The following is a 23,824-nucleotide window of genomic DNA, read 5'->3' as shown; positions in this document are numbered from 1 at the left end:
CAAGCAAGATATACAAGACTCTTGCAAGCAAGACCAAGACTGAGACTGGGTAAGAAAGAGAAAGATCAAGTTCTCCAACGCAAAGACCAAGACCCACGTGGTCTTGGTCTTGCATTTGCTCATCACTACTTCTGTGACTGGGTGTGGCCCTGTCTCACCCTAGTATGTATTTCATTTCCATATTTCATTTCGGGCAATTTGTGAATACCACGCCAGTAAACATCTTCCTCTTTTGCCGCGAACCATTCTTCGAGCCAATTTTTCATATCTTCGTATTAACCAAAGTGCTGCTCAGCAAGTGCGTGATTCATCGATGCAAACAAGTGGTAATCCAAAGGAGTAAAATCTGGTGAGTAAGCTATTTGAGGTAGAACTTCCCAGCTGACAGCTTTCAACGGGTCGCGAACCGGTTTTGTCGTGTCTGATGGAGCATTGTCATGAAGCGAAATGACCTTGTGGTGCCTCTTTCGGTAGTCTGGCGTTTTTTCCAAGCAGCAAACGGTTCAAATAGGCCAATTATTATCGGTAACGTTTAGTTTCTCAGTTTTTCATGTTGTTTCTCTCCAAAATCGAAATCACTACTTTTAAAACACCGAAACCACCGTTCACATGTATCTTGCGAAGGAGCATGCTCACCATAAGCTTCTTGAAGTAATCGGTATGATTAGGCAGCAGTTTTCTTCAAATGAAAACACAAAATTGATGCTGACTGCCAATGATCTTTGTTCGGAATAAATTTGTGTATATTGAACACAACAGCACAACACTTTGCACACACTTTTCCAATTTATCACTCTTGCGCGTCTGACATTTCTTAATGACACAAGAAAATGGCGCAGTGTGAAATATTTATAGTACAAACTGCATTGGTCTAGCATCTGTTGTCTGACATAAGTATTTTATACTTGTACACCTGCTAGATATCTACTTACCAACTGAAACATCCCTTGATAGAAATGACTTCAAAATAATTCTAAATGTGTGCTCTCAGGGAACTCTAGAAATGAAAAGAAAACGATGAGATGTTAGTAAAGTTCTGGTTTGGCTTCATTTAAAAAATTAAGTTACATATAAATGATAGCTAATTGTCAATAAATGGCCTAATAATTTCAATATCTTCCCAACATAACCATTAAGAAGTGGATATATTCACTATATGTCAGACCAATTCACGAGATTAATGTTAAAACTTTACATAAAGACAAATTGAATCTGTAATAACCTGATAATTTTCCGAGCAATATCTTCATATTTTGATTCATTTACTATTAAGAAAGTTTATTGATTCAACTGCAAGGAGAACCTTCCTAGGGAATGAGAATGTATCATGAACTTCGCTGCAGCAAAACGTACCCAGCCAATTGATTTGAAATTAAGTACAAGGATATTAAGAAGTGTCCGGTCTGAAAGAGTGGTATGGAATATAGGTTAAAGGAGTGGTTACCAAATCTTAAATCTTGTGGGTTGACGAGAAGATAAGTAAATTCGTTTTATTATATTACCTTTGAGTATTTTTTGATTCTTGAGAGAGAGAGAGAGAGAGAGAGAGAGAGAGAGAGAGAGAGATTCAAAAGTCCCTTACCATTCCTTACAAAGTGAAAGTGAGTGTAGATAGCAATAATTTGTAATTGTAGAAACACGATTGGCTGAGGGGGAACATTATGATGCGGGTCAGGTGAATGGCTGTCCACCATTTTTAATCTCGATCAAAAAGTTTAAATATGAAAGGGATTATGTGGTATATGTAATACCGAAAACGGCCGATATTAGTGTCGAATCTATATCTTTCGTGAACGTTGATCTGAATAGTGATATTCTCGGTGCGGTTTAAGAACAGTCCCTCAGTCCCCCTTTTCGGCATTCGGATGATTACGACTGAAAATTAAAATGTCCAAAATGATCGACATTAGTACTGAATTTATCGGGGTCGCTAAGCTAATTGGTGATAGTCCGGATGACATTTAAGTGAGATCGGAAATGTCTGCTGGTCAAACTTCACTGGGCGTCAATTCCTTATACCTTCATAGCGACCCCTTCAATAACTACGTCAAGGATGCAAGGACTATAAAACTTTCTCTCCACGATCACTGTTTGTTACGGTATGACTATTCACTCATCCCAAGTCAAGATGCTACCAAAAATTCTCATTGATTTCGGTGGCAAAAAGATGCCACCACGTGTTACCTTGTCTCTAGTTCGAACGCTTGAAAACATCTTATTCTCACCAATGTTTCTTTACGAAAGGATTTCTTTCACTCACTACAAAATTTTCAAACATCGCGAGAAGTTCTACAACTCATTCACAAATAGTGTTCGTGAAAGGGGGGGGGGAGTCCGTGACATGAAATACTGTGGTCATCACACCAGGGGCTCGATCATTCTAGACTATTTTACTGGAACATATATTTGTTCGTTTAGCCAGGATTTCTTAACGGGGGGAAAGGGGCGTGACATGAAATTCTGAAGACCCAGAAGCTTGATCAATCTAAGCTATTTTACTATCAACATATATTGGTTTGTTAGGACAATAAAATGAGGATATGTTGCTAAGTATTTTAATAACAAACTCTGAAGAAATCTCGAGTAAAAGAATAAAAAAAAGTATTGAAAAAGATTTTATAATATTTACGTCCTTCCTCTGTTTATTCAAATATAACAATTTTCCTTTCATTATGACCTTAACTATTATAAAAAGTACATATTTACTATTATAAAACGTGCATACTCAATAATGTCTTGCAAAATATTTTATAATATCTGCGTTCCTTTCTCTGTTCAATCAAATGCTAACACAACTTTCTCAACACATAAATTTTTGTTTTTATTATTCCGTCAACTACTGTCGGTTCCAAGTGACGGATTAAAGGATGAGTAGAAAATGTTTTTGAAATAACATGTTTGATAATGCAAGGATGCGATTAAGAAAATTTACGTTAAAAAATATCCACGCTGTTACACAACGGCACTGTGCTTTTTGAAACTTGAAATCTTCCTGACTAGTAGCAAAAACTCTGAGAATTCCGTAACTTTTCTAGAATTTCAAATTCCCTGACTCTTCCAGGATATCTCGCTCACCTCTCCACCATGTATTGCAAGTACAGTAAGAAGTCTAAAATCCGAGCTAATTGGAACCACAGGTTATTTGGATTTTCAAATTGTTCGGATTTTCTAAAATAGCCAAGAAAATGCTATTTTGGTTTAAATATACTGTACGGTATGCTCTTTTATCGATACGGTGGTTATACAGTACATACAGTAATTACAATACCGTACGTAAGGCTACTTACTTTTAATGTTTCTGAAGAACCTGCTCGTACACTAAATTACACAGTTCTTGTAGCTCACACGTAAAATTTAACTTGTTTAGGCCTAAGGGAAAAAATAAAAATATGCATGACAAACAATTACATATTAATGACCTTTCGTAAAAACACTGATTTTACAAAACTGCGACGGGCAACCCTATTGTTTTCTTATCGCTAGCACTAAGACAAAATGTAAAAAGCTTCTATGGACCACGTTGGGATTATCGACATCCTACTGTAATACAAATTTCCTCATAAGAAAGAGTAAACAAAAGCTTTCTGTAGTCTTTTTTTTTTAAATTTTAACGCTAAACCTTCTTTTTCTCATTTTGTTTCATCCTTCCTTATTTTTTTTTTCATTTCTGTTCTCGAAGGAGAGGGGTCCGGACCCCCGGAGCACCCCTTGGCTACGTGCCTGCTTGAGTGATTCTATCTCCAAATTCGAGTTACCAGAAAGTGAATATTCTGGTTCTGATCATAATCACAACAAACATATCACAACAAACAAACACAACAAACATTTAACGTCAACTGACAGACGTGAAAATATTTGTAATTCATACTCGCCATCAAATTTCCATCTCGAAAAACTGCCTACACAGCCACAATTAGATTCTACCTACTTGACCGTGACTTCAAGTTCGCGAATGAAGAGGTGAAAGACAGTACAGTACGTAACTAGATTCTACAACAGACTACTCATTTCCAATATGTTCCTCTGCACGTTTACGTCGTGACTTCTTTCCATTTATACGAATTGATGACTGTTGGTACATTTACTGAGAATTCGTTATATTAACATTAACTCATTATATTATTCGTTTATCGTTATATTAACATGTTACAAGAGGCAGCGTGTCTACTTAATGCTTTACATTCGTGTGCATCTATTTCTTAGGGTTACTTGGTAAACCAAGACTGGGATTATCAAATCCTTGAGAGAATATTTAAGCATATCATACTTCATAATCCGTGAAAGCATTATACAAGATCATTGGTCCTCAGTCACCTGTAATAAAAGACCGGAAACAGTAAGCTGCACTGGTTCAGGAAAAAGTCAGGATCATGTTTACAAGAAAAAAGATTGTGAATGATTTCCGTGATTTCCTTACAAATTATTATCTAAATAAAATAGGGGAATCCATAGTTTTGTTTAAGCTCATTAGCGATAACCTAACACGCTGTCATCCTGACTGTGGCACTTTTGTGATGTCGTTCAGTACAATGCTGCCTCAACACCTGCATATTTTGAAAACCGCAGTAATGATTGAAGGCATCCCTGAACTTTGTGCCTCCTTAGATTACAAAGTAACATCTATAAATAATTTCCCAATATCTCAGCTTAAAAGATTGATTCAGATTGAATAACGCACTGAGCAGGGCTTCCGTCTTGAAAATGCAGTGAAATCTCAGCCAACGGAACACGTCTTGGAAATGTGTTATTCGATCCTGATTGTTAGCAATACTGGCAATCTGGTGGCACTATACGTCACACAATGTTCAGCTCTCAATATTAGGATAGCACTAAATTGAAGTATTCTTTGTGTTAATTTAAAAGTTACATGGGCATTTCAAGATATATGATCCACCCTGTATAACAAAACATAGTTCTAGCACGAAGTAACACTTCGATGGAAAATAGTTTTAAGAGAAATATTTCACTTCTTAAACAAATGAGGATTATATTGTTTAGCAACAGTAATCTCTCTTTATCTCTCGCTCTCTCTAGCTTCACATCTGGCTTATAGGTGGAATGGAAAGACACTTTTATTGATATGAAATCCTGTTATAAAAGCAACACTAAGATGTTAGAATTATTTATGGAAAAGTAGTGTAGTAAAATATATAGGTCGGAGCTATCAGATAATACATTACCTAGCAATGGACATCTACAAGGAATATGTACGATCCAGAACAGATGAAATGTTTTCAAATTTTGACATGGACAAATTAATAGAGAGAGAAAATCCTAATTCAGATTTCTTTTGAAACGCTCACAGAAAATCCATTTATCACAGGTTCTCCAATGAATGTCAAAAGCTGACACGCCAATCCATGAATCTTCGTGAAGTTTTGATATGATGAAAGAATGATCTCTAGAACCTTGGAACTGTTCAAAGATTTTTTCCGGATTAAAGTAGCTGAAAGGACTGTCATGTAAAAATTTCTCTCGTGTGTACAGTTTTAGATATCGAATTTTTATTTTCACTTAAATTTTACTACTTGCAGATAATGTAAATTTATATTTTATTCGTAACTGGTTCACTATGAATATTAAAGGCTGATACGAGATATGCAAAAGCTTAATTCTCCAAACTCAACTTTGGATTACATGCGTAAAAGAAACTCCTTTAAATATTTTAGTTCGACGAGGTTTTTATTGCTCTAGCAACTCCAATGTCCTTGCCTAGTCTACAAGGAAGGTACAGCTGAAAAAAGAAAACAAACGTTAAGTAAGCCGAACAAGTTTTTGTGGTGATCGATAGTTTAGTTCAGGTTGATAAACAATTCCTTTGGGATTGGAATTTTTATTATTTGTTTTCCTGCAGCTCCTAAGATGGGTGCTTTTGAAACATTTTTTAAAAAAGTTTGGTGTTTCTATAATTAAATATTTTCATTAATATTTAACGTAACAGGCATGCTTTTCCTACTGATGTGTTGCGCAGCCCATGGATGTCGCGAAATTTCAGAATATAAAAAAATAAACTTGAAATAATCCAAAAGATATATCAGTTTAGATCTTATACATTTTATTTTTGTCATGAAGCCTTTAGTAATTAAAAAATGAGAGACAGAATGTATCAATGAACGCTTGCAACAGTGCTCTATTCTAATCTAATCTAATTGTGACGCAAAGTCGTATGCGTTCAGTGAAATGTTGTGTCAGTTAAGAAAGGTTAGGGAAACAGGGGCTGGACAGCACTCAACATAGCTTTTTCATGTTTTTAGAGTGAGATTTATCATAATTGTTCATATCCTTGAGCAATGATTTCCAAGTTACTAGTAATGGTTTACAAGTTACGAGTAGCATTGATTCCTTTACGACTTTGAGATAGAATATCTAACTTTGGACATTAATATTGGTCATCTTGCATTCTTTTTAAAGAAAGATGGTTCTCGTTAGTTATGTCTTTGAGGAATAATGTCCGAAAAGCGTTTTACACATACTACCGTTTCTTCTTTGAAGATAAATTCAGGTATAATAACTATATTTACACATTGATTGTGGCAAGGGGTTGTGCGTGAAATATTGAAAATTCTCTTATAAAACCACGCTTGTAGTGACAAATAAAATCAACACAAATTTTCAAAGTTTTCCGTGCAGAGATTACGTAAACAGCATTGCGATCTGCGCGGCTGAAGATATAAAAAAAATGAAGATATCTCCGGGGCTGCTAAAGTTATAAAAAAATAAATTATTTCAGTTTTATGTTCCACGTTTATGCTTTTTAGGGTAAAGAAGACGGATGAATAGCGAAAGTGGATTATAATGAAGTAATTGTTGGCATGAAAATGAGAGAGACAACCCATGGGTCGACCACAAACTCACTTAGTATTAGATCTAACTAGGAACCCAAAAAGTCACAACAAAGCTGAACGCTCTGTCACTGATAGCTCTGGAGATATAAAGACTGTGAAAACGACGTTATGATCTTGTCTCCCGTACATGTTGTCTCTAACAAAATGAAATATTTATGTAGTTTTTTCAGACAGACCTCTTACAATATATATAGGGGAAGGCGGGGCGGAACGGGGTACTTAACATAAATGGTTATGTAAAGGTAACAAAAATTACAAGAGAATACTGAAAATGAAGTTAATATATCATTTGAAGTTTTAGGCATAAAAAGCACCAGTAGGTGGTTGATATGTGTCCAAACCTAAGGATGTACACGTGTTTATCGAAAGTAGTTTTTTTTTTTTTTTTTTTTTTTTTGCATAAACGTGAACACACGGGGCACAATGGGGTACCCTGAATTACAGCTGGCAGTACTTACAACCGCAAACTTCTTCGTCGTAGTCACTATCTACACTTGCACAGAATTATGTGACTAAAGTTTGCACAGCATACGCGCAATAAATCCCTCATTAGATTGGGAATACCACCTACTACAATAAAGGCATGTAGCGTCCTCTGATGAGCTAGCGCTCAATTTCTTCTTTGTTGGTGTTGTTATCTCTCCTGCATACTCAAGTGAGTGATCTGTGTTCTTCGTCAGCTTCTCCTTGCCCTGCTGCTTCCTGTTCTTTCTTCCATCTTTTGCTTCCTCTTTCTTGGCTCTTGTTTTCTGATGCTGCTTTTACGGCCATGATGTCAAAATTGCTGTTTTTCCTCCTTTTTTGATCAGTCTCCTGCCGCCAGTCTTAACTCTGGGGAAAGATAAAATATCCTTCAGTGACATTTGCAGTAATGTTGTCACGTGGGGAATGTCTGTTCCTGTGGTTGGCGTCGAAGGTCCTGGAATCGGTTCGTCAAGAGGTCTACTTCCTGAAACCGTGGTCACATCTGGGATTGTGATTCTGTGGATGACGACGAAGGTCCTAGTTTCAATGCTGCAAGGGAACAGCTTCCCGGAACAGTTTGTTTGTAGACATTTCTCGCTGGTTTGCTTTTTTCTTTTTGGTTGCAATATGATATCAGTAGCCCATTTCGTCCCTACCCCGTTTCGCCCCGATACACATGTTGGTGCTTCATATGGTGTCAGCGGTAACTACGTGGGAAAGATTACATACTATAGTCACTAAACACATACAACAATGATATTCTGTAACTATAATTACGACTTCAGCATTCTATGCACTCTTATTTGACTTATCTTGAGCTTTGTTCCTGTTGATGTTGCAACAGGCGTCGAAAAACAGAGCGCAAACACTTAAATCATTAGCGAGTGCCACTCACCTTCTCCAACGCTAATGCTATTTGCTTCACACACGGGTAGGGAGTCGACATTTAGTTTCCTGCTGTTTCCGCAAGGCTGCAGCACCATAGCGGGGAAATAGGAGGGGTACCCCATTCCATCCCACTACCCCGTTCTGCCCCGCCTTCCCATGTATATATATATATATATATATATATATATATATATATATATATTCAGAGGTACTGTGGGAAAAGTATTTATTAGTTTCCAACGCAATTTACTTTTGTTTGTAAAGCATGAGTCAAAGTAAAATGGAATTTCTGCCAAGTTGTTTTGTAATAAACCTTATTTTTTATATACAATATAAGCAAATAAGAGCAGATGAACGAGGAAGTTTCAGGCACGCAGGATTTCTAATTTTTTCAGTTAAGTTCTTATTATTTTTCATTCCTACAAAGTAACACTAATAATGTAATTAGTTGATTCCGTTCATTGTCATATTTTTATGTTGATATTAATACTAGTGTGAGAATCAGCAGTGAGAATGAATTTTAAGCTTTTAGTTCTAGACAACGATACTGTTCCTTTATGTTTCACGATGGCCATAGTGTGACGAATGAGAAAGTTTTGTGTTCCTTTTTATTTCGTACTTATTCTAGATCTACTAATAACAAGTATAAGATTTCCTTGATTTTTCACTTTCAATATCATTAATATTTTTATTCCCCTGTGCAAATTTGATTTATCGAGACATTATGGGTTCCAATCCGATGACCAGCCATCCTGATGGAGATTTCTGTAGGAATGTCAATCAATTCCACCTAGCAAATGTCGAGATAGTAACTGTAAATATCATGTGTCCCACGTAATACCTCCATGGAAACGCGCTCTCCACTAATTACATATCACAAGTAGTCGTCAATAGCATTATGGTACCGTGAGACTAAAATATTTATGGTACAAATGCAATGCAATATCAAGAACATGTAAATCAAAGAAAAAGTAATACTTCGGTCGGGGCAGATCGCACCAAACTAGTTTTATTTGGAGCAACCTGTATAAACTTCGTCCCGTCTACTTTATTTAACTTTTTTCCCAATTTGGTTTATTAACTTTGCTCACTTACTGATTTTTTGTGTACATTGGAATCAAATCAGAGGTTATTCCTAAAAATGTTTAGTTAATAAATAAATAAATAAATACAGTACACGTCTGTCATTATTCTAAAGTTGTTAATTCAGATTGAACAATGACAATTAGATGCAAAACATGAAATTGATCATAATTGTTTTTCTCATTGCTTCATATAATTTACATTCCAATAATTTAATTAGATAATTTATAATTTACAATAATAATTTACATTTCCTGAAACATCTCGTTTTAACTTCCTTCAATAAGAATATCACTTCGTGAGATAAGAAACTGAGATGATAAATTCTGTTCATTAATTAATCTTTGGGAATTTTCGTCTGAAGCAAAACCCGAGACGAAATCTGAGAAGGAAATTGGCATCTCCCAATTGGAAGAGGAACGCAGTTAATCACTCTCACTAAATCCTTCCTTCCTTCCTTCGACACGGTTCTTTAGTTCATATCTCCCTCACAGCTACATCTTCAGTCAAGGATAGAACTTTAAGCGAACATAATATCTATTTGCGATTAAATTGTATACCGTAGTAAACTTTTTCGTTGTAATTCTTTAGTCATTAAACAACTACGATATAAGTCAATTAAATACTTAGAGGTGTCAATGAATGTCACCTAATTCAGAGTTTAATTGAAATCTCTATAAGCACGAAGTGTTACCTTTAAATATTGGAGCGTAATCACAAAAACAAATTAAAATATTTCTTCTCTCATCTAATCAGTTTGCTCGTGGGTTTGATCATTTACCCCTTGATCTTAGGAAGGCAAGTGACAAGTAAATTTCTTTATAGAACAAATTGAGAATTGCGTAAGATATTTCTTGGATCTGGTAGCTTACCTTTTTCAGGAGGACATAATAGGGTGATATGATACTCAAGCTTTGTGCACGCTAGCAATTTTCCTTTTTACTACTTCTACAACTATGCTTCCGTTATATCTATACAAGTAGCTTAGTTACGCCTTATATGCTTCGCTGCTGTTGTTCATAAGAAACTGTTAGTAAAATAAATAAACAAACAAATAAATAAAAGCAATAATAGCTAAATTTCTACCTTGCCCAGATATTTATTGCGCAATTGAATTACAGATTACTTTCTGGTTCGTTTGTGACCAAGTGACTTAACCTTTGAAACACTTCGAATAGTGATTCGGATCTCACTTTAAATAGAAAATCCTTTGTTATATAGCTGAGAAAAGAGGTTGAACTACAACCAATCAATGAATATTCTTCTAATTTATGTGTAAAATGTCACTCGAAAAATCTTGTTAAAAAGTGAACCATTTCTAATTTAACTGCTTTTTTTAAAGAAAAATAGAAAGTAAAAAGATCAAAATAGGAAATCACTTCATGGAAAAAGTGAAGAAATTATGATACTTAAAGTGTAAAATAACAAGTAATAGATAGTAGATGCAAACAAAATATAAAATCCAAAATGACTCCAACAAAGCAGTCATTCGAAGTAAAATAAAAGCTTCTAGCCAGAAACATCGACATAGAACTAAAGAAAACACTGATGTAATCATAGCTAAGTGCATCATATTACGTTGTATAGATATAAAGCATGGACTGTAGGGGATGAGGAAAGCTTAGAATGGAAGCATTCGAAATGTGGTACTATAGAAGGAAGTAGTAAATTAGATTATGAGTAACGTATCAAATGAAAGAGTATTACAAATGAAAGAGGGGGAGTGAAGTATATTTCAAAAAGAAGAGATATAGGATCATTGGACACATATTAAGACATTGAGGAATCACGCGAAAAACTATAAAGAGAATAGAAGGTAAAAATATCTAGAGGATGACCGCATTTAAAATATACAGACCAAATAATATAAGATATAGGAATGAATCAGTACACGTAAATGAAAAGTCTAACTCAGGATAGGAAAAACTGAAACGCTGTATGAAATCAATCCAAAGAATGCTTACCTAAGAAGAAGATTGCTTTGTAAAACAAGCACCTCTATTTAGATGTTTGCTAGAAATTGTTTTTTTTAACCTCTTAACATAAAAACCCAAGAATGCTCTAATGTTTAATTCTATTGAAGATTTAAAATCCTGAGTATACTGGTGTTAACTTCTGTTTACTGGTACAAGTTTTAAAAGAACGATTATACTCGTTTTCCTATATCTCTGTATGTTTCCGCCAGATAGTACTGTTGAAGTGTTGTTTACGTGTCTTTCCGGTAGATGTCACCATAATCTCCTCTATTTAGTATTTCAGTTTGTTTTCGTTTGCAGCTAAGATTAATCACAAAACCTATAAAACACAAACAATTTTCTGAGTACATTAATTGGTATTTTAGTACTGTTTTGTATTTGATTTTTGAAATGCATTTTCTTGCTTATATTCATAAGTTCCATAGGTAACATTAGTCTCCTTGTGAGCATGAGTACATTTTGAAATTATTCTAAGGATTTTTCAAATGCGTGTATCTTATTGTTCAGATCACAACAATCTATATTATCATCATCATTTATATTGTTCTTAAGTGATTATTTCTATTGAGTAATAAAAAGAAGCATTAAAATCGAAACAGTTTTCTGTTCAAAATCTATATGTTAAAAAGCTCAAACCTTACGTGTCGAATTTTCAAAGGTTTTATTGCATCCGAAACAAAGCGAAAGATAAGGTCTTGCAACAGTAGTCTAAAATTAAGGAAAAACTACTCCGATTGGGTAAATTTATATTTAATCCGCAACAGAATTCCCAGTAATAATATGAGTATGTTTGATATTTTAATGTTCATACATATTCATTTTACAAGTCACTACTTATTTTTCAAAAATAGTTCTACTGTAAGAAATTCATCAAAGAACATTTACGGAAGATTTATGCTTTACGTGCTCTTCCTCTTTCCGTCTTTCGGACTGACTATACCCGTTTCTCTGGAGCGTGTAGGTGCATGGAAGTCCCAAAGCAACAAGGGAACTCAGAATGGATTCTGTTGGCAGGACTTGAAAGCTAAGAAGCTTAGACTAAGTATTTTCTTGTGCTCCCTCAGCGGGACTTTTCTATGAGATCACGAGCGAATGAAACGTGTAACAACTTTCATGCTCTGAACTACTAATGGCTTTCCCATGAGGAGGGAACGGACAGCCATTATACATTTCTTGTCCAATTCCTTCCTTACAAGTAGATTTTTAGATTTAAAGCTAATAACGGAGAGAAAACGAATAGGTATGGAAAGTTCTTTTTATTCTAAAATTATAAGCTTATTACATACCTTTTTCTGGTAGTTAAAACATGACTAGGATTGCAAATAAACAGATAAAGAAAAAATCTATAGTACTTGTCTGTATAACTAAGCATTATAACATACACGTTTACTAATTAGAATACTAATTCAAGGAACAACTTGCAGCCAACACTAATTTATATAGAAATTATACAGGATGTTTTAAAACAACACCGATAACGTTTGGGAGGTGATTCCTGACACCAAGACAAGACAAAAAGTATAGACCAACCTGGGTGAACAAATGCTTCCTTTCGGAGTTATAGGCTGCCAAAAACATGAAAGAAAAATGAACTTTAAAGGTCCATAGCTCCAAAACTATGGGACCTACCGTAGTCGGGTCCAGACTTCACTTAGGAACTAGTATGTTCCCTACCCAAATATCCAAGTTTCACAATCCTACGGTACTTCCGCAACAATTTTTACAGATGTAGTTTGTGAGTACTTTAACTTATATGCCCATAGCCAAACTACTCTATAATAATTGACGTGAGTACCTTAGGAACCTGAAACATGTATTTTTGGATAGCGCACTTATTAGTTACTCAGTGAAATCTTGATCCGACTGCGGTAAGACCCATAGGTTTGGAGCCATGTTAAATCTTTTAATTTTTTCAGAAGCCTATAACTCCGAAAAGAAGCATTTGTGCGCTCAGATTGGTTTGTACTTTTGTTTTATCTTAGTGTCAGGAATCGCCTTCTAAACGTTGTCGGTGTTGTTTTGAAACACCCTGCATATTTACGAGTATATATAACATAAAGAATGAAGAAACAAAGCAAAATACACAGTTGTTCATTCATTGTGGTATTTTGATTGGATTGGAATAGGTTTAGCGTCTTTTTAGCATCAAGACTATATAAGATGTGAACAAGGAGACTCGGGTTCGAGTACCCGTGGGAGTTCACGTGGTTCGGACCCCATATTAAGCTGTAGATCCACGTCTCATATAACCTTGTTGCCCTAAAAGGATTTTAAACTCTAATTCAGTTCAATCCAAAATACCACCAATAAGAACTTATGTTAGAATATACATTAGAGTGTCTTATGGTGCAAGTCACTCATGAAGTTCTGAATTGCATTGCTTATCACATAAGGCATATGCCTTGGGGTTGGTGTAGGGGTTCAGTAAGACAAACTAAAAGAGGGTACAATAAGACACATCTCTCTGTACCCGAAAGTTATGGGAACAGTCTTTACTTTCAAAGAGAATCCTTGATACTTTGTTTTTCGCATGATTATAGAAATCCTGTTTCTGTGTTAATTTTCAGTCATATGTATGTTTGTTTTAATAGTAGATTAATTATAAACGTTTAATTTCTTTTTGTGTCTCACTGCATTCTATCTTAGGCTATTGTAGTATCTGTTAGTAAATTTTCCATCGTAGATTTAAGTAAATGAATAGTATTTGTACATAAAATTATATATTTTAAACTCAATACGGTAAAGAGGAAAATAAAAATATAGTTTTGAGATCGAATTTCAGAGACATAAAAAGTATCAGTTACAAATTCTGTACGAAAAGAAGAAGAGGCAGAATATGAAATGACTTTTCCCCTACTGGGATCGATCTTCTGTTAACAAGACAGTTATTTAAGTAAGTATCTAAACTCCAATTTTTCTATGCAACACAGTTAAAAGCCATTTTTTTATGCAATATTACACTTTATCTGAGAAACTGTGTTGCTCATGATACGAGAGATACCTTCTTAATTTCAAAAGAGACAAGACATGTCACAATGCTCATCTATTTTTGCTTGTCACTTAGTATTTTAGGCTCAATCAGTTTTTTTTTCAGTGAATTGTTTATGTGATAGTCTATTGTGCTTTGTTCAATATACAGTATTTAATTCAATTGAGTGTCACTAAAGCAGATTTTGATCGAAATTTCATATTTTGAAAGTAAAATTATAGAATTATAATACTATAAGCCTTCTTTAATACTATTAAGGAGATGCTATATACAATTTGGGGCTATGAAGTGGTGATTTTTGATTTAACTAACTTGTTCGTTATGCAAGCTCAGTCCCGTAGAGGTCTGTTAGAGACTACTATGTTCGCACGAAAGTTAAAATAGAGATATTAGTTGTGAAAAAAAACAAGTAAAATAATTTGAAACTTGAAATAATCTATTGCTTTCTCCGCTATTTTTGTTCGCTGTGTGTTTCTTCTTATGAATGATATTACTTTCATGTTTCGTGGAGTTTACAGTTTTTGGAGGATTGCATGCATAATCTTGCGTATAGAGTTTCTTCTTGGAAAATTCATAGATAAGAAATGTGACGGGCTATATAAATACTTGGCATTCTCTTCCAACGAAACTTTGAATATACACATCATATATATAATGTTTTAAAAAATAACTAGAAAAAAACTCTACGGTTACGAGGATCTTTTCCTCCGTTAGCAAAATCTCCATGCTTATGTTAAGTTGTGGGCTATATTTGTTGGAGCCTGAATGTCTCTTAAATATTGCACTTCAAGTATATATCTGTGAAACTGAAACATGGATAATGTAGCTAGAAAAATCTTTATTGTTATTACTGCTGAGCTGAGCACCAATAATTTCAGAGCAGATTTCCCCTCTGTTTATAGAAAGCAATTCTAAGGACGTGAAAGTTTTAGTTTGAAATCTTTATATGCTTTGTTACGTAGTCTATATTAGCTGGAAATATGACAGAAACGAAATGCATTGTGAGTTTATGAAAGATATTATTGGTATCTGCGTGAAAAGTATTTCTAGCATTTTAATACCGAGTTAAATTATTTACAAGTCAACAAGATGGCGTAAGGCACTTGTATAATTTATGTGTATCAAATTGTATTGCTACTATTTGGTAGCATCACTAAGCCTAGATGTTTATGCAACCCCAACTCTGAAGTGTTTTGAAGTTTGCATACTAGCGATAATCACTGATTTCGGTTTATAATAACCAGGGCCCGGATCTTGTTGACCTAAAATTTTCTAGAAAGTGACCTATAAAATGACACTAAAATTCCTGTAAAATGCCCCTAAAATTCACAAAAATTGACCTTAAAACTTGCGTTTTCTTAAATGTTTATTTCGTAAAACATTGACATTTTTTAAATATCCACTGGATTTTAATTAACGTTTGTCACTCATACTCAAAAAGTTTTGTTTCAGTTAGTTGCAGTCCATTGATCATTTATGTCCGTTGATCAATCCATTGTACGACATTGTACGTACTGAAAGCGTCAATTCACTCCCGAGTTGAAACTAGGAAGCACTCTTAAACAATAAAAGTTTGCAAGTGTAGACTACATGAGAATAATAGATAAAATCCCTGTTTAAAATCCTTGTATGCCTTCTATTCCATTTTTAGTTATTCATATGATCACATCTTTTGTGGTCAACAACCCAAAACTATCCGTTCGGCCACCTACCAACCTCCACCTTTCGTCAACCAGCTACAGCTTAGTTTCCATTAGCTTGTTAAGAATGCAGTTTTTCCACCCCAATGGTCAGGAACCATGAAAAGAGATTTATTTATCTTCGTGTTTTTCACATCCGTAAACAGTGTTCATTTTAAGATTTCCTGATGTAGAATAAAAAGAATAAAAAGAGCATAAGTGACCTAAAAGTTACCTTAAAATATTAAAAAATGACATGAAACTTCAAAACGACAAAAAGTGACCAAAAGTTGACCCTAAAAATATTTACTTTTAGAACCTAGAGTTGATGGATAACGTTTTTATTAGAATTTGCCTTGTCTTATGGCGTAACAGAAAAAAGTTGACTTGTTAACAAAATCCGGGCCCTGATAATAACGATTGGCAAGGTCTTTTTATACAGGGTGTTTCAAAACAACACCGACAATGTTTGGGAAGTGGTTCCTGACATCAATATAAGACAAAAGGTATAGACCAACCTGGGTGCACAAATGCTTCCTTTTGGAGTTATAGGCTGCCGAAAACATGAAAAAATGAACTTTATAGGCCCATAGCTCTAAAACTATGGGACGTATCGTAGTCTGGTCAAGACTTCGTTAGGAACTAACATGTACCCTATTCAAATATCCATGTCTCAGAATCCTCCGGTACTTCCGCAACAATTTTTATAGAGGTAGTTGGTGAGTACTTCAAATTATACCCTCGTAGCCAAACTCCATCTGTAAAAATTGTTGCGTGTATACCTTAGGATTCCGAAACACAGTCTTTTGGATAGTAAACATATTAGTTCCCAAGTGAAGTCTTGACCCGACTACGGTAGGTCCCATAGTTTTCATTTTTTCATGTTTTCGGCAACCTACAACTTCGAAAGAAAGCATTTGTGCACGCAGGTTGGTATATACTTTCTTTGTCTTACTTTGGTGTCAGGAATCACCTCCCAAACATTGTCAGTGTTGTTCTGAAACACCCTGTATACACGAATTCTATCTTTTTGTTATGAGTCCTGTTATAACGTACGTGAAGCGATCAATAAGGTTTTGTCTTATCATAAAGGGGGGTGGAGCTAGAAGTTTAAAACTGACATACTATTTTAAGTGTTCAGTGCACAAAGGAATCAAGTGATTTTGGTCATTTTTACAGATATTTCATTTTTGTGATCTCTATTTGAAGCTCCTTTCAGAGTATAAAAGATTCATGTCCAGATATTATAAATGATTCTTATAATGTAAAAACCAGTGTTAATTTTGCGTGTACTTAAGAGTACTGTACAAATTTTATATCTCTTTTTCCCCAGAACTTTCGTTATTAGAATTTGTGCTCTGAATGTCCCACTTCTTCTCTACAGTCACCATGCGAAGAAATACACTTCTCCAAACGATCTCTCAAATTCCATAGCTATTCACTATAGAAAGTGTCATATTGGCTTAAAGACAATTCCTTAACAGTAGAAATGAGCTCAGCGTCCGAACGAAACCACTTCTTTCAGCGATTGCTTCATTCTTGAAAACAGGGGAGTATAGTTAATTATGAATTAACTAGTAACAGAGGCTTTGCAAAACATTCAATAATATAATGTATGGTAGAAAAGCATTACACGGGTTTCCCCCCATCTTTTTATTGGTGAAAGTTTCAATACAAGTTTATGTACACTGAGTTACAAAGGAGTATTGTCTCTAATGATAATTCTTTCTCTATGAGTAGGCCGTACTGCCCAGACCAGCGCGGAGATTATTAAAGAATGTCTTGTCCGTAGCAGCGTAGATGTGGACTGGTGCCTCCTGGCTAGTACAGAGTGAAGACGGAAAGGAATCTCTTCTGTAGCACCGCAGAGGTGAGTAGTATCTAATGTCTAGTGAACACGGAGTCGGAAGGCATGAACTTGAGATGTTTTTTCAATTTATGTTCTCAATTAGTATTTCTCTAGCATTTGTTTCTTTCTCGACTATTCCTACTACAAAACCTTGTTGGAAATGTGTTCTTAGAATGTGATTAAAAAGTAATTTTGTCCTATGTGTACATATATGTATGTATATACACTACAATCACGTTTAACCGAATTTTATGGGACCGATGGTACCTCAGTAGAACGAAAATCGGTTCAAGTGTAATAAATGTTTTATATATGTAGTATGTGCAATTCTGTATTTTGATCTATTTTGATATATTCTCAACGTGACAAGACGTTTGGTAACATGTGATGCCTTCAAATTACAACTGAACTTTGCTTAACTAAAGACGTACAACTAAAACAAGTAGCAGTGTCACGTGTACAACACTTGAAGGAGATTGGTTTTTATGGTCCGATATTTTCCAATTATTATTGAAATCTCTCTCTCTCTCTCTCTCTCTCTCTCTCTATATATATATATATATATATATATATATATATATATATATATATATATATATATATATATATATATATATATATATATACAGAGGTTTGATTAATTCGTGTGTCAATTTCATTTGTTCACTGTGCAAAAGTGATATGAGGTAAAGCCGTGCAATTTGGTGTAACTTTAAACGAAGGACATAAGTTTTGTTACGTCATAGGAGCATGTCACTTGTACTAAAGATTGAAGAGATTATAGGGTCAAAGATCAAATTTCGATTTTTTTCCTTATGGGATTGCAATGATAAATTTTGAAAGAGCCTGAAAAAACGTAAACCGAAGTGGAAACAAAGAAAACCCTGTATAGTATGATTCTATGTCGGAAGCCGACCAAATATGCTTTAAGCAAGTGTCATGGTCAGAGGTCACTGTCAGATCAAGGTCACAGGTCACCTTGAGAACCCATTTGACATGATGAGGTACGGACATTGCGTTGTTTTCAGAGTATTCAAATGGATTCTCAAGATGACCTGTGACCTTGATCTGACAGTGATCTCTGACCTTTGACACTTGATTGACGCATATTTGGTCTTTTCTTTGTTATTACTTCGAATTACATTTTTTCAGGCTCTTTCAGAATTTACCATTGCAGTCCCATAAGGAAAAAATCGAAATTTGACCTTTGACCCTATATCTCTTCAATCTTTAGAACAAGTGACATGCTTCTGTGACAAATCAAAACTTATGTCCTTCGTCTAAAGTTACACCAAATTGCACGGCTTTACCTCATACCACTTTTGCACAGTGAGCAAATGAAATTGACACACGAATTAATCAACTCTCTGTATATATTTTTAAATATATTCATCAGACCACATTATGTGTTTTCACTGCTCATGAGTCCACGCCTTGTGGTCCTTTCACCACTGGATACGCCTCTTCCCATTTACTGCTGTGACCAGGGGTTTATCGATAGCGACCCTGCCATGAATTTTCATTTTATGAAGTTTCCGTCGCACTGTTTTCGATGAAACCGGATTCTGTAGGCCGGAAGTGAGTTCAGACGTAATTTTCATTCCAGTGGTCTTCTTTTTAGCTGCTACTATCCGTTTTAATGCACTACGGTCCTATATGACAGGATTTTCTTTCCACTACTGTTGTGCTTTGCAGACGTCGTTTGCCCAAGAATTGTGTATACCCTCGTGACATTGTACGCAGTGCCTTTCGATACCCCCACAATTTTTGCCCCAAAATCTATATACATCTAATACTCAGGGGGGGCAAATGCCCCTCCCTGCCCCCCTAAATGACACCCCTGCCTCTGAAGCTCCAACTAGACAGGCATCAACGATCATGACTCCTTGGCAATCTGTTAGGTCGCCCATTTTACCGCACCACTTTCACACCACGACTCTCACAGGCCAACTGGTTACTGCTGACAGAAGAGGAAGGTCCACATTACACACTGAAAACAAAAAACTATCGGCAACCGCAAGACGTGTTGTACAGTGGAGGGCCAAACTTAGTTTCCTGTATGAAGTGATTTTAGATTTTTTGGCCAACCCCTGTATATCTATCTATCTATCTATCAATCTATCAATCTAAGTAGAGACCTAAAGATGTAAACAAAATGCATCCTTGGGAGATTTAATCGATTGCAAGAAACCGCTTCTCGCCATTCGTTATCACTTTTACTCTATAGCGATCAACTTTAAAACCGGAAGTAGCTGATTTCTTTTGCTTACAGGTTTAGTAGAGGGATTATAGTGAAAATATAATATATTTTTGAGACTCTTAATTGATTGCAGAAAACCGATATTTGTTATTTGTTATCATTTTCGCTCTCTACTGATCAACGCTAAAATCAAAAGTGCTTGATTTCTGCCAATTCCACTTTTAGGAGACGTATTAGAGAGAATGTTAGATATATTTCTGGTACCATTGATTGGTTACAAAAATATTTCTTGGTATTTGTTATTGTATATCATTATACATCATTCAGTATATATATATATATATATATATATATATATATATATATATATATATATATAATTCTTCAACATCATTGAATATTAAAACCGAAAGTGGTTGATTTGTTACACTTCCAATTTCAATAAAGCATTAAAAGAGAAGATGGCACCTACTCCTAGAAAGGTAAGTCGATTACAAAGAAAGCGCTTTCGCAATCTGTTATCAGTTTTGTTCTATGTAAATCAAGATTGAAACCGGAAGTTCTAGTAGATTTGAACACCTGCTTTCAGTAGATTGTTGAGAATAAACATATAATGTATTTTTGGGACACTCAATCGATTGTAGAAAACCGCATCTCTCTATCTATTACCGTTTTTGTTCTACAGCTATCAACTCTAAAATTGGAAGTGGTTAATTTGTACCACTTCCAATATGATTATCGTGTACAAAAACGAACTTGTTACCCAACTTTTGACGCTTTACATATTGATTTCAGTGGTGATTGAGAAAGTAGTTCTCGAGATGTTTTATAAGTATGTAGTAAGTATGTTTTCCTTAATAATGCAGCTTATAGAAGAACTTTAATATCTTCTTTTGCTTAAAAGTAGATGAACTCTTCTTAGTATTATATGTAGCATATTAACCATGCTGAATATATATATATATATATATATATATATATATATATATATATATATATATATATATATATATATATATATTTGGTCTAGGAATTAATTCGTGCGGTTGGTACGCACACATTGAAGCTGTAGTACAAACACAAAATACATAAATACCTTAAGAAAAATATTGTCCATCGCTAGCCACCACTTTCGCCCATCTGTCAGGCAATGTACGGATTCCGTGGCGAAAGAAGTCCTCATCCTTGGAAGCGTTCCAGTCAGAGACCCATGTTTCGATATCTTCTGAAGAAGTAAACCGCTGTCCAATCAAATCGTTGTTCATGCAGTCGAACAAGTAGTAGTCCGAAGGAGCAACGTCTGGTGAATACGGCGGGTGGGGTAAAACTTCCCATCCGACATTTTCTAAATAGGTTTTGACCGGTTTTGCGACATGTGGGCGAGCGTTATCATGTTGAACAATAAGTTTATCATGTCTGTTCTCCCATTCTGGTCGTGTTCTGGTCAGAGCTTGCTTCAAACGCATTAATTGTTGTCGATAACGTTCTCCATTCATAGTTTCACCCGGTTGCAGCAGCTTATAGTACACCACACCTTTCATATCCCACCATATGCACAGCATAACCTTTGCACAGTGAATATCTCGTTTTGGTTGTGATGGACCTGGTTCACCCGGTTTCACCCAGGCCTTTTTTCGTTTAGGGTTCTCGTAATGGATCCACTTCTCATCACCCGTAATAATTCGATGCAGAAACCCCTTTCTGCTCTGTCGTTGAAGCAGCAATTTGAAAATGTTTTTTCGTCTTTCAACGTCTCTGTCTTTCAATTCATGTGGAACCCAATGTGACATCTTTTAAATCATTCCCATGGCTCTCAAGCGTTTGGAGACTGTTGTTTGATCAACGCCTAATGCTGCTGCAAGTTGTTCCTGCGTTTGACACGAATCCTGCTCGAGCAATGCTGTCAATTCTTCGTCTTGAAATTTTTTTGGCTGTCCAGCTCGCTCTTGGTCTGCCAAGCCGAAATCACCACTTCTAAACCGTGCAAACCACTTCTGACACGTTCGCTCAGCTAGAGCATGGTCACCATACACTTCCACCAAAATACGATGACTTTCAGTTGCACTTTTCTGCATGTTAAAGTAATGCAGCAGGACACCCCGCAAAAACACTTTATCAGGCACAAATTGCGCCATGTTCACTTAACTACAAACTGGTGTTGTTGACGCTTTAATCCACTGCCCTATACTACGAACGATACGCGATGACAGGGGTTTGCAACACATGTGTGGATACACGGAACTGTGGGACGCTCCGTTCGTTGCGCCATCTCTTGTCCACCCGCACGAATTAATTCCTAGACCAAATATATATATATATATATGCGATTCTGTTAACCCAAATATTCGCTTAATGGAGATTCACTTAAAAGGGACTGCAGTGTAATAGTAAATTTACATATCAAGTGTACTGATATTTTTTCATAATCATCATCATCATCATAGGTGTTGTGCCATTATTGGCAGATCACTTACCACAACTGAGAAGCTTCCATGCTCCACTGTCTTCCACTAACCTCTTCATCTTCACGTACGATTTTTTTTTGTTTTGATATCGCCCATTAATTGTAGTCTCCCTCTCACTCCCTTCCTCTCTTTCCCGCCGCCATACACTATAGCACATCTCTTTTGATACAGTTCCTTCTTAGCCAATGTCCCAACCAGTTTCTCTTCCTTCTCTTAATAATACCTAAAATTGTTCTACCCCCCATCACTTTTGAGACCCATTCATTTGACTTCGGCTCGACCGATCTAATTCTCTCTGTTCTTTTCCATAATATCTTTCTAAAAATGTTACACAAAATCTCAAAATTAAAAAAAAAAACTTTTATTACAAACATTTTATATTGGCATTATTAGAATAGCTTTAAGCTAGGTTGATTGTTGCGATGTGCCTATGTACTATGTATATATGTTGATTTGCAAATACAGAATCTAGTCAATGCAGACGGAAACCAGATGTATCAGTATGGATTTTGTCCATTGGGAAATGCAATCAATTGCCACAAGTGGTATGTGGTTTCTACTGCTCTATTTCTCCTCTCACATTGAATCTGCCTCTTCATATGTATATATTTATTAGTATAGTGTGCTATGAGAATTGTAATTTATTTTTCCCTTCATTTCTTTTTTAATCAAAGGACAGTTAGTAGCGTACATGTCGAATTTTAAAAAATCAATAAAGGGACACAGTATCTTAAATGATGGACCAAGTTCTTCCTATCTTTACCAAACATGGAATGATGATAGACGTTAACAGACTTATATGCATATGAAATATTATGATATAGACACCTCTGGTTCCCGAGTTATGGGTCATCAAATTTGAGGTTTGAGTCAAATTCTATTTAGAACCAAAATACATTGTTCGAGCTAGACTTAACTTGGCATGGTAGTAGATTCTATTAATATTTAGCAAGCATATGAAACATTATGGTGTCCATTTCCGTCAACAAACTCCATGCCTGTTTCATTTAACAGAGGAAACTATGAATGGAATTAAATACCTGCACATGCTCCAAGTCTCGTCACATGCAAGACGGTGTTCCACACCATTTCCACCACGAAGTACGGCAGTATCTTAATGACACAATTCGAGGACGATAGATTGAAAGAAGTGGAACATGGTCTTATTCACCTTAAATGGCTTCAAAAGTCACCAGGTTTCACCCCTTGCGATTTTTATTTATAGGGGTGTATGCCACATCTATGCCACAACTCTTTAAGATTTGCGAGATTGAATTCTAACAGCAAAGAGTTCAATAACTAGGGATCAGTTAATTGTTGTGTAGCAAGAAATGGACTACCGATTCGATGTTTGGCGCATAACAAATTGTGCTCATGCGGAATGC

General features: G+C 35.4%; 1 protein-coding gene across 2 annotated transcripts in view; it reads right to left on the bottom strand.

Moving 5' to 3' along the window:
• LOC145668536 (calcitonin gene-related peptide type 1 receptor-like) overlaps positions 1–23,824 on the bottom strand; it is a 1,245,332-nt gene that overhangs the window by 628,991 nt on the left and 592,517 nt on the right. For both annotated transcript variants that reach the window (XR_014128034.1, XM_081736520.1), the window contains exon 3: positions 933–997. Coding sequence is in view for 1 of the 2 variants with exons in the window: in XM_081736520.1 (XP_081592646.1) it covers positions 933–944 (12 nt within the window). In the remaining variant the exon portion in view is untranslated. The remainder of the gene's footprint in view (positions 1–932; positions 998–23,824) is intronic.

This window comes from Thermobia domestica, chromosome 13 (assembly GCF_964235325.1).
Source record: "Thermobia domestica chromosome 13, izTheDome1.hap1.1, whole genome shotgun sequence".
Classification (NCBI taxonomy): domain Eukaryota; kingdom Metazoa; phylum Arthropoda; class Insecta; order Zygentoma; family Lepismatidae; genus Thermobia; species Thermobia domestica.
This window is presented reverse-complemented; position numbering and strand designations above follow the sequence as displayed.